Raw genomic sequence first — 11,566 nt, 5'->3', positions numbered from 1 at the left:
CATTTCTACCTAATGCAGCAGGTCCTGCCTGCAGGTTCGGCGGGACCCGTGGCTACCGTGGCTGCGTACAACAGCAGGAGCAGAAGGTGGCTTAACCTATATGCGATGGTTACAGCATAAAACCCGACTTAAACAAAACACTTGTCATTTCTATTTTTGCAACTTAATACAATTAGAACAAGTTCAAGTCTTCAGGTTGACATTATTTATAACATCTGATAGAAATGATTTCCTCAAGGAAGGAACAGGTAAGGGGTTAGAGCCAGCATTTCTCAAGAGAGTATCTTGTTTAGGATGTTTAAATCCTTAACACTCAAGTGATATACCTCTCTCAAAATGCCTCCCCAACTCATTAATAAACCAACAATATGGAGCACCTACTGGGTGCATAGTACTGTATTAGGACACTGGGGGAAAGGGATAGCAAACACACACACGTCTGTTGTTGGGCTGCTCTCTGGAGCTAACATACCTGAGCAAATGTCTGGCAATGGTGGATCTATCCACAGTGACTCTGGAGGATGGCAGCACCACAGGGTCAGACATGAGTGTGCTCATGATGGGATCCAGGAACTCATCACAGGCATCTGCATAGGTCTCTTCCTCCTGTTGTTGGAGGTCTGCTAGAGACTAAGCACAAACACCTGGTCGTTAAGGTGAATTCACAGAGCAGCTGAATCCCAAATATTCAGTGACTATAATCTTAAAAGGTCACTGAGGACCCTTTAGAGTGACAGTGACAATCTCAGCTTTATTTTCTAAATGAGCCAAGAAGGATCTTATAAAAATGTGTTTAGCATTCAACCCCAATTCCCAAACTTCAGTGTGGCTCAGCTGCTGGCAGTCATGACTAAAGATGGGTTTAAGTGTTAACAAAAAAAGAAACGCATCACATACAAGATCCTCCTGGCAGCAGTCCTACTGTAAATGTCATCACTGAAAAGGGGACGGTGGTAGGAGAATTATTTGCAGAGTCACTCATGTAGTCAGTGTACGAAAAGCAGTTTCTGATTTTATGTTACAAACAGGTATAGGAGGAGTTTAAAAGTAGCTTCAACATTTGATCCCTAACTATGACTCTAGTTCCTCAGGGACCTATCTGGCTAAGCTCTAGGCAAGATGGAGCCCAACTCAATAAAAAAAGTAGTTTAGTGAAAGGAACATGCATGTCAACAAGGAAGGTTTTCTTTTCTTTTTTTAAATAAGCAAGGTTTTCTATTAGAGTCTGTGCCATGATTTTTCCTTCTTTGAAACTAATGGAGCTCTGTCAAACTCCAACCAAAGGGATTAGCTAAATATAAGATAGTATTTTCATCTATAAAATGTAGGACTATGCCCATATAAGCCAAGTACTAACTACAAATATAGTGAAGAGAGAAAACCTATACAAATTAAATGACTAAAAACAACTGATCTTGAATCCTATTTGAAAAAGTTCTGCGTTAACAATGTTAGGTTTTCAAGTCTATTGGTAACACTGTGCAGAAAAGATTTCATAGAAACAGTCTACAGAAGTCTGTGCATTCTTCTCTTCTGGTAGAAGCTAGCTAGTTATTTATTTGTTTGTCTGACAGAGAGAGACACAGTGAGAGCAGGAACACAAGCAGAGGGCGTGGGAGAGGGAGAAGCAGGCTTCCTGCAGAGCAGGGAGCCCAATGCAGGGCTTGATCCCAGGACCCTGGGATCGTGACCTGAGCCGAAGGCAGACGCTTAACGACTGAGCCACCCAGGCGCCCCTAGTAGAAGCTTCTTAAATCAATTTTCTGTTCTTCTCTCTTACGTTGAAAAGAGAATTAAGAATATGGTAGTGATAAGATGATAGGATATGGTGCTGTATGGAATTCTTTACTGTATTGTATACCCGAAACTAACACTGTATGTTAACTAACTGGAATCAAAATAAAAACTTAAAAACAAAAAACAAAAAACACCCAAAAAAAGTAGTTCTAGTTATTCACTGACCAGGAGTTCTAGTTATTCACTGACCAGGAAGAATCATCTGTTTATATTTTCTCAAGGCAATACCCTTGAAATTAGGGTAACCAGGAGAAAAGTTGAGTCAACACAGTGACTTCTATTGAGTATGTTAATAAACAAGTCCTCCTCCCCCTCACCTTGATTCTTTCTGCTAAGTTGCTGAAAGCCACAATCATATTCCCGGGCTTATTTATTTTCTTCAGGACTCGGACTGTCTGTGCAAAGAGAGTTGGGGAATAGGAACGTCCATCCTTCGGCACCGTGGCACAGAAGTTCTCCTCGTCCCTGGAAGGTCAGCATCAGAAAGAAACTGAGCAACAGAGGGCAGGTCAGTGAGGGAGAGAACAGCTGGGTTGAGGAACAAGGTTCCCCATCACTTACATGCCATTGATGTTCTTTTGATATAGAAAGATTTCTTCTAATTTTTAGGTAGGAAATTTATCAAGTATTCCTGTAACCTTAAAAAGAATACTGCTTTTCTAAACATTGGTTACAACTAGTAAAGTTTATCTTTGCACAGATAAAGGCAGAATGTTGAAAATTTTAAACAGTGTCCTGAAGGTCGGACAAAATTTCATGATTAAAACTACATAAAATTCCTTCATCAACCAACTAGAAATGAACCATTTCTTTTCTATTTCCACATAATTACCAGCCATTCCATTATCAAAACCCCAAATTAAAACATCAGCATTCCCTCTGGCTTGCCCAATTAAATCTCAGGTACCCAAGATTTAAGTAGATCGTGCAGATATCTGATACGAGTTGTTGGGGTTTGAAGTCAAATTCACTGAAGTCCTTGACTTTTAAGGCCCCCATTTTGGGGCCAACCAGGTGCTGCAGGAAGTAGTTCAACATGGAGATGATGCGCTCAGCCAGGAAAGGATGCACAAAGAGTGATTTGATCTCTAAAAAAAAAGGCAGTCTGTGAAAACTCAACCCATAAGCCATCTTTTACTTATTATGTCTTAGAGTTTCACTTGGAGACCTCTGGGGAGTATTTTAAAAATTATATAAGTAATACATTTTCATTGCAGGAATGTTAAAAAACACTGGTAAGCAAAAATATAAAACTACCACCCAGAAATAAACAGTTAACATTTTCAAATACATCCTTCTAGCTTTTCTGCCCATATTTACAAACATACACATTTTTAAAATAAAATGATGATCATGTGTACCTATTCTGTAACTTACTTTTTCAGTAACTGTATCATAAATATCTCACCATTTTGGTAAATATACTTCCCTGTGTTGTCCAACATGGTAGCCACTGGCTGGCCTGATGTGTCTATTTAAATCAGTTTAAAAACTCAATTCCTCAGTCACACTGATCTCACATCTCAAGTGTTCAATAGCCACACGTGGCTAGTATCTACAGTATGAGTCCAGATTTATAGAGCATTTCCATCAGAGGAAGTTCTGTAGGATAGTGATGATTTGCACTCTTTTTAATGGCCACATAATTTTCCAGCGTGTGATTGTACCTGAAGTTATTTATTTATCCTTATTGCTAGACATTATTTTTACTGCTAGACATTCTATTATAAACATTTCATATCTATCTATTAAAAAAAAAAAAGACTTTAAGTAATCTCCACACTCAGCATGGGGCTCAAACTCACAACCCTGAGACCAAGAATCACATGCTTCACTGACTGAGCCAGCCAGGTGCCCCACCATTTCACTTATTAACATCACTGTGTACATATTTTGTAGACTTACTACTTCCTTATAATGAATTTATAAGGAATTGCTAGGGCACAGGACATAAACTCCAAAAATTAAAAAAGTACATTAACACATGCCGGGTTTTAGTAAGTTATATTTTTAGTCAGTCTATTGACTCCACGACTGATGAGAGTTTAGCTCTTATTTCCTGTCCTCCTCTTCCAAATACAAATTCCAGAATATAATCAAATCTTTATGTCATAAAGATTGTAAAAGTCATTCACAGCAGAGCCATATAGTGTCCTAATGATTACATATATAAAGTAATATATATACTTAAAAAAAGATTTATCTACTTGAGAGAGAGAGAGAGAGAGAGAGAGAGAGAGAGAGAGAGAGAGAGAGAGAGAGAGAGAGGGTGCGTGAGTGGGGGGAGCGGCAGAGGCAGAGACTCTTCAAGCCGACTCCCCACTGAGCACTGAAGCCAATGTGGGGCTTGATCCCACGACCCTGAGATCATGACTTGAGCCAAAACCAGAGTTGGACACTCAACCGATTGAGCCACCCAGGTGCCCCAGTAATATATGTAGTTTTTAATGTCACTTTGTAAAAATTTGTTTGCTTATTTTCAGAGTACCAATCACTAAATCTTTCTAAACTCTCCACCAGAAATGTAAAACTCTTGATAGGATCATTTCTAGCAGTTCTGTATTTTTTGGAAATGCTCCTTCTGGAAGCTCCCATCTGTCACTCCAATCTGGACTCCTTGCTCTATAAGCCTGCTGCGTGGTGGTCACACAAGCTCCTTTTACCACAATCCTGGACACTTCCTTTGTCTCTCTCTTATGGGATTCCACCTTTCTCCTCTGGATTTACTCTCTCACTTTGATGGAGTATATCTTTTTGTAGCTTCTCAAGAAACGGTACACTGGAAGTAAATCTGATACCTTCACCCTAAACAGAAATGACAGTGTGGCTGGCTATAGCATTCTGGGCTGAAAACTATTTTCCATGAGGAGCGTGCTCCAGCTTCCAATGTCACTGTTGTGAAAATCAAAGACATTTTATACTTAAACCATTGTAGATCACCTGACTTTTCTCTGGGACCTTTTAGGGTCTTCTCTTTACCTTGATTTCCTGAAATGTCACAATGTCACCTTAGTGTGAGAATTTAAAAGGTCCTTGTGCTGGGCACATTGTGGCCCTTTCAAAGGCTTTTAGTCTTTGAGAATTTTTGGTATTATTTCTTTGATAATTTCCTCTACTCCATTTTTCTCTTTTGAGACTTTCTCGACTGATCCTTTGTTTTCTTATTCCTTTCATTCTAATTTCCATCTCTTTTTCTTTCTGTTCTACTTTCATGAAAGAGCTCCTTAATGTGATCTTCTAACCCTTCTACTGACGAGTAAAAATTACTTGTATTTTCCATATCCAAGTGCTCTTTCTTTTTTTTTTTAAAGATTTTATTTATTTGAAAGAGAGAGAGAGAGAGCACATGAGAGGGGGGAGGGTCAGAGGGAGAAGCAGACTCCCCGCCGAGCAGGGAGCCCGATGTGGGACTTGATCCTGGGACTCCAGGATCATGACCTGAGCCGAAGGCAGTCGCTTAACCAACTGAGCCACCCAGGCGCCCCCAAGTGCTCTTTCTTGTTCTTTGAATAAGACTTATTGCCTCTTTGTTCTTGTTTTATGGATGCTATATCTTCTCTTATTCCTGAGATTATAAAGATTTTTTTTAAATGTTTTATTTATTTATTCATGAAAGTCAGAGAGAGAGAGAGGCAGAGGGAGAGGGAGAAGCAGGCTCCCCGCCTAGCAGGGAGCCTGATGCGGGACTTGATCCCAGGACCCTGGGATCACGACCTGAGCCAAAGGCAGACGCTTAACCATCTGAGTCACCCAGGCACCCGATTATAAAGATTTTTTAAAAAGTTTTCATCCCGTATCTGTGTTTCATGTTGGAGGATTTCCTCAAATGTTTGGTGATCCTTGGTTATCGTTTCATATGTAATCAATATAAAAGTATTAATAAAATATTTTACTTTAAAAAAATACTAAGTTTTGAGGTATTTTATAGCTCTAGCACATCTCAATTCAGACTAGTCACATTTAAAATGCCTGATAGCCATATGTGGCAAATGGCTACTGAACTGGACACTCTAGCTTGAGAGGGAGTAGAGATAAGTGCCTCTGATATACCACATTTAACCAGAGTTCAAGAATGGTTTTCAGGTTAACATATACACAAACTCCCCCAGATACATTTATATGGCTAACTTGTTCTCAAGAAAAATTATACCAACTTATGCTTTCTGGCAGCTGTGTGAGGGTGAATGTTTCCCATGTCAACAATAGGCATCATCTTCTTTTTTTTTAAGGAGGTTCCATGCCCAGTGTGGAGCCCAATGTGGCATCTAACGCAGGGCTTGAACTCCCGACCCTGAGATCAAGACCTGAGCTGTGTGATCAAGAGTTGGACGCCTAACTGACTGAGCCACCTAGGTGCCCCGGGCATCATCCTTCTTGAAGCTTCTCTAGTGATTCATTTCCCTCTCAGACTGTGTAGGGTACTATTGCCAGAGTCTGAATTCTTAGTTTCAGCAGGGCTGATCCCTAAAATGAAGCAGATCTTGACCACTGGATTTTTTGGGAATACAGTGCTTTGTGTCCTTACCTGATGTCAGAAAGGCAAGGGTACCAATTGTTTCATTGGACATGATGTTATGGAAACGTGCTAGCTGTCCAAACATCTGTAGGCCAGCCTCCTTCTCTCGGCGGGCTTCTGGAGTCAGACTATCCCATTCACCTCGGTCTTTCTCAATCTGTTGAATCTTTATCTTGCTCAAATACTACAGAAACCAGAGGTGAAATGTATCAGAGAAGAAAGTGCAGTTGAAGGGAAGATGATAATTAAGCAGTTCTATTTATTTTTTATTTTTAAAATTTATTTATTTGAGAGTGTGAGAACAGGTGGAGGGACAGAGGCAGAGGGAGAAGGAATCTCAAGCAGATTCTGTGCTGAATGCAGAGCCTGACGCGGGGCTTGATCCCACCACCTTGAGATCACGACCTGAGACGAAATCAAGAGTCGGATGCTTAACCAACTAAGTCACCTAGGTGCCCCTTAAGCGGTTCTATTTAAAATCTAGTTTGTGGGGCGCCTGGGTGGCTCAGTTGGTTAAGCCACTGCCTTCGGCTCAGGTCATGATCCTGGAGTCCCAGGATCGAGTCCCGCATCAGGCTCCCTGCTCGGCAGGGAGTCTGCTTCTCCCTCTGACCCTATCCCCTCTGATGTGCTCTCTCTCTCTCATTCTCTCTCTCTCAAATAAATAAATAAAATTAAAAAAAAAAAAAAAAAGAAAAATTTAAAAAAAAAAAATAAAATAAAATAAAATCTAGTTTGTTTTGGGCGCCTGGGTGGCTCAGTTGGTTAAACGACTGCCTTCGGCTCAGGTCATGATCTTGGAGTCCCGGGATCGAGTCCCACATCGGGCTCCCTGCTCAGCAGGGAGTCTGCTTCTGCCTCTGACCCTCTTCCCTCTCGTGCTCTCTATCTCTCATTCTCTCTCTCTCAAATAAATAAATAAAAAATCTTTAAAAAAAAAAATCTAGTTTCTTTTTATTTTCCTAAAAAAGATTTTATTTGTCAGAGAGAGAGAGAGAGAGAGAGAGAGCAAGCATGCACAAACAGGGGGAGCGGCAGGCAGAGGGAGAGGCAAGTTCCCTGCTGAGCAAGGAGCCCGATGTGGGACTCCATCCCAGGACCCTGGGATCATGACTTGAGCTGAAGGCAGATGCTAAACTGACTGAGCCACCCAAGCATCCCTAAAATCTAGTTTAGTAACCTGGGAAAACCAGGGACTATGTAAGAAATGTGAGCCTTTATTTCTCAGCATAGGGCTGAAGCTCCACAGATTTGTTTTAGCCTGGGAGGACTTGTGGGTAGTTCCCATATGTGTATTATAGTCTCTGAAATAGAAAGGAGGATAAGTAGTATCATGTCTGAAACCGAGGCAAAAATAAATAGGCTAAAGTGAAAAAAGGGACAAATCCTTCTTAAAAAACGAAAACAAAACAAAACCAAAAACAAAACCCCCCAAAACAAAAAACAAAACCAAACCCAAAACTGCCTATCCAAAAACAAAAAGCTCTATCAAATATGCAAGATGTCTGGAAGGAGAAGCATAAATATTAAAAACCGTCTACTTCTCATCATTCTTGCAGTCCTATGACAATGCCATCTGGTGTCATTCTTTGTATCACAGAGCTCTTGCTTAGAAGGGTCTGTTTATTGTAGGACTTGTTCTTGTTTTCTACGAAAACCTATCTAAAATCTAAAAGTACGGGATTATGAAAAAAGCAGGAACTCTCCTCGCAGATTAAATCCAAGTTACTGGGGGACTGCTAATCCATATGAGGAGCTTGTGGCTGTCTAACAGGCCGCCTTCACTACTTACCTGCCTCATCTCCCCTTGGGAGATGGGCCCCTGCCTTAGCTGTCTTACACCTGTCACAGAGAAGGGAAGTTTTTTTTTTTTTTTAAGATTTTATTTCTTTATTTGACAGAGACACACAGTGAGAGAGGGAACACAAGCAGGGGGAGAGGGAGAGGGAGAAGCAGGCTTCCCGCTGAGCAGGGAGCCTGATGCTGGGCTCGATCCCAGGATTCTGGGACCCTGACCTGAGCCGAAGGCAGACGCTTAACGACTGAGCCACCCAGGTGCCCCGATAAGGGAAGTTTTTAATAGGAGCAAGAAGCAGCTCCATGAGGGATGAGTAAGGACATGATGATGCACTGAAGCTGCTGACAGGCACCCGGTGTAGACTTTGGGAAACTCGTGTTTCAAATGTAAAGATTTGGGAGGCTGTGGATAGGTGACGAGTATTGGTGACTTACAGTGTTTATATGAAAAAATAACCCAAACCAGAGATTTTTTTTCCAAGGAGTGGTGCGAAAATCAGAATCTTTCAGGAAGGGGATAAGAATCATTGCCTTAGTGAGTCACTGCTATTGATGTGTTGGGATGGAAAATGGTTGAAAGTCATTGACCAAATGCGAGGTCCTCGGATTTCTTTCTGTGCCGCTAGCCTGATTAACCCTGCCAGTGTACCTTAGTTTAGCTTCATCACCCTTTCTTTACCACTCTCTGCCAAAATATCATCCTAGTTTATGAGGCTTCAATGACCCTTGATCTTGGTCTCTAATGGAATAATACCAGCAAACTCTGTAATGGCAAGGCTCATGGTGTACTACTGCTCATAAATTTTTGGTGTCCAAACTGGTACTATGGGCATAAAGATTGCTCTACTGTAATTTGAAGGTAAAAAGTATGTACTTATCATTTAAAGGGAAAAAAAAAGTATGTTATTTGATAAGGGCAGTTAAATCTGTTTTTTTTTTTTTTTTAAAGATTTTATTTATTTATTTGACAGAGAGAGACACAGTGAGAGAAGGAACAACACAAGCAGGGGGAGTGGGAGAGGGAGAAGCAGGCTTCCCGCTGAGCAGGGAGCCCAATGCGGGGCTCGATCCTAGGACCCTAGGATCATGACCCAAGCCAAAGCCTGACGCTTAATGACTGAGCCACCCAGGTACCCCCGTTAAATCTGTTATAAAAAATTTTTAAAGATTTTTATTTGTGAGTGAGAGAGAGAGAGAGAGAGAGAGAGAGCGTGCGCGCACAAGCAGGGGGACCAGCAGGCAGAGGGAAAAAGCAGGCTCCTTGCTAAACAGGGAGCCCGACGCCGGACTCGATCCCAGGACCCGATCCCAGGACCCTGGGATCATGACCTGAGCTGAAGGCAGACACTTAACCAACTGAACTACCCAGGCGTCCCTAAAAAATTTTTATATACTTATTCTTACCTGTATGGCTTCATCCAGGAGGAAGATGGCATCGTTCATGAGCAGGTTAAGAAAGCGGAGGAAAAGCGGGGGATTCATGGCTTCTAAATTCTTAGAGGCATAGTCAGCCAAATCCTGGAAGTCCCAGCCCAAGACAAAACCATTTTAGTACTGAACCACAACTCACTGGGGCTTATCTGAAGTAAAACTCAGAGAACTCAGCTTTGGCTTCACCAAAAGCTCTCTCACCTTAATGCTCTCTCGATAGGTACCTGTTCCCCACATGTACCTTAGGATGGGGTACATGGGACGTCGGTAATTAAACTTCTGTTCAAATTGATGGGGGTCTCCTGGAATAGGGTAAGAGCAAAAACCCAGCAAAGGTGGTGCTACTAGAGAAAGAGTAAGAGCTTATGCCTGTGGAGCCATTTTCTTTGATTCTGAATGTGTCAAGACTACTGACAAGATCTGCCCTGGGAGTTTACAAAGGCCCAGAGTGACGGCCAAGTGTTTACTTATTTCCCTACTGACAGAACAAGAGGGAGACAGACATAAAAGATACTGCATGCAGAAAAGGACAAGGACCAAGTTGTACCCTAAACGCCAGGGGCGACAAATGCTTCCATATCCAAACGTAGAGTACTTTCCAGACTTTGAATGAGGCCTCTGAACTGGCCATTGTGGCAGTGACAGCCGTGTGCTGAATGGGATACTAAGTAACCTCCATATTCTTCACAGATAACATCCCAGCTGCGAAAGGAACTGGTTCTTAGTTACTCTGAAAAATCAGGTCAGGGTCTAAAAACCTGAAGCTTATACTGTTTTGACCAATCAAAGGAACGAACCACAACATCTCTGTAGCTTGGGTCATATGATGAAAGAAGATCATGGGATCTGGAGTCAGAAGATCTAGGTTTTCCTTTTGGCTCCACTTAATTCATGTCTCTCTTAACATTTTTTAACTTCTACTTCCTCAGAAATAAAACAGGAATTATAATACATCCTGTACCATTGCATGTAAAGGGTTGAAATGGTCATATGAGATAACTGCAGTGACTTGTGTGACTATATATGTATCATGAAGATTTACATGCACTATCTCATTAGTCGTCACTTCAACCCATTTTATAGGTGAGGACACTAAGGCTCAGAGGTAAGTGACAAAACCAAAATCCAAATAGGAAAGGCACTCAGTATAATGTTAAATGTCTCTCTGAATGTTAATTGTATTTATCACCGGATGGTAGGACAACTTTTATTTTATTTATTTAGAACATCTCTTTTAAAAGGGGTCTTAAATAAGTGCCTAACATATATTGTTTACTGCTTGAGATGGGGTACAGTTTTGATCTCATGGTGGTGAATTTGAGCCCCATGTTGGGGATAGAGTTTACTTAAAAAAGAAGAAAAAAGAACTGTCCCACTATTCTGCAATTTTGAGGCAGATAATAAATACCTGGGGTCGGGGCGGCTGGGTGACTCAGTTGGTTAAGCATCCGACTCTTGATACTGGCTCAGGTCACGATCTCAGGCTTATGAGACTGAGCTCTGCATTGGGCTCCACACTGGGCATGGAGCCTCCTTATGATTCACCCTCTACCTCTTCCCCTGCCCCTTCCCCCCACTAAAAAAAAAAAAGACCTGGGTTGTAATCGAACAGGCTACTTAGCTGGAGCTTGATTAAATCAAGCATATAATTAGAGTATGTGTGTGTTTTTTTTTTTAAGATTTTATTTATTTAATAAATAAAGGAGAGGGAGAGAGAGAAAGAGAGCGCACGAGTGGAGGGAGGGGCAGAAGGAGAGGGAGAAACTGACACGGGCCTCCATCCCAGGAGCCTGAGCCAAAGTCAGCCGCTTAAACCAAATGAGCCACCCAGGCGCACCCCCTTGTTTTTCTTTTTGAGGTGAGACAGAATTGACCTGATTCTACCACTTAGTTGTATGACACAGACAAATTATCTTTTCGAGCATTCATGTCCTTACATGTACAACAGGGATAATACAGTAAAACTTGCCAGATGGTGACAAATTAATGAAACAATGTTAGAAAAGCACTTGGCATCAAGGCCGG

General features: G+C 41.5%; 1 protein-coding gene across 1 annotated transcript in view; it reads right to left on the bottom strand.

The window, feature by feature from the left end:
- The window catches only part of UBE4A (ubiquitination factor E4A), a 37,396-nt gene that overhangs the window by 3,813 nt on the left and 22,017 nt on the right, over positions 1-11,566 (bottom strand). The window contains exons 14-19 of the mRNA XM_027578922.2: positions 9,743-9,843; positions 9,515-9,628; positions 6,323-6,497; positions 2,705-2,885; positions 2,115-2,262; positions 473-630 (exon numbers count right to left, since the gene is read on the bottom strand). Coding sequence (XP_027434723.1) covers positions 473-630; positions 2,115-2,262; positions 2,705-2,885; positions 6,323-6,497; positions 9,515-9,628; positions 9,743-9,843 — 877 coding nt within the window. The remainder of the gene's footprint in view (positions 1-472; positions 631-2,114; positions 2,263-2,704; positions 2,886-6,322; positions 6,498-9,514; positions 9,629-9,742; positions 9,844-11,566) is intronic.

Source organism: Zalophus californianus, chromosome 11 (assembly GCF_009762305.2).
Source record: "Zalophus californianus isolate mZalCal1 chromosome 11, mZalCal1.pri.v2, whole genome shotgun sequence".
Taxonomy (NCBI): Eukaryota; Metazoa; Chordata; class Mammalia; order Carnivora; family Otariidae; genus Zalophus; species Zalophus californianus.
This window is presented reverse-complemented; position numbering and strand designations above follow the sequence as displayed.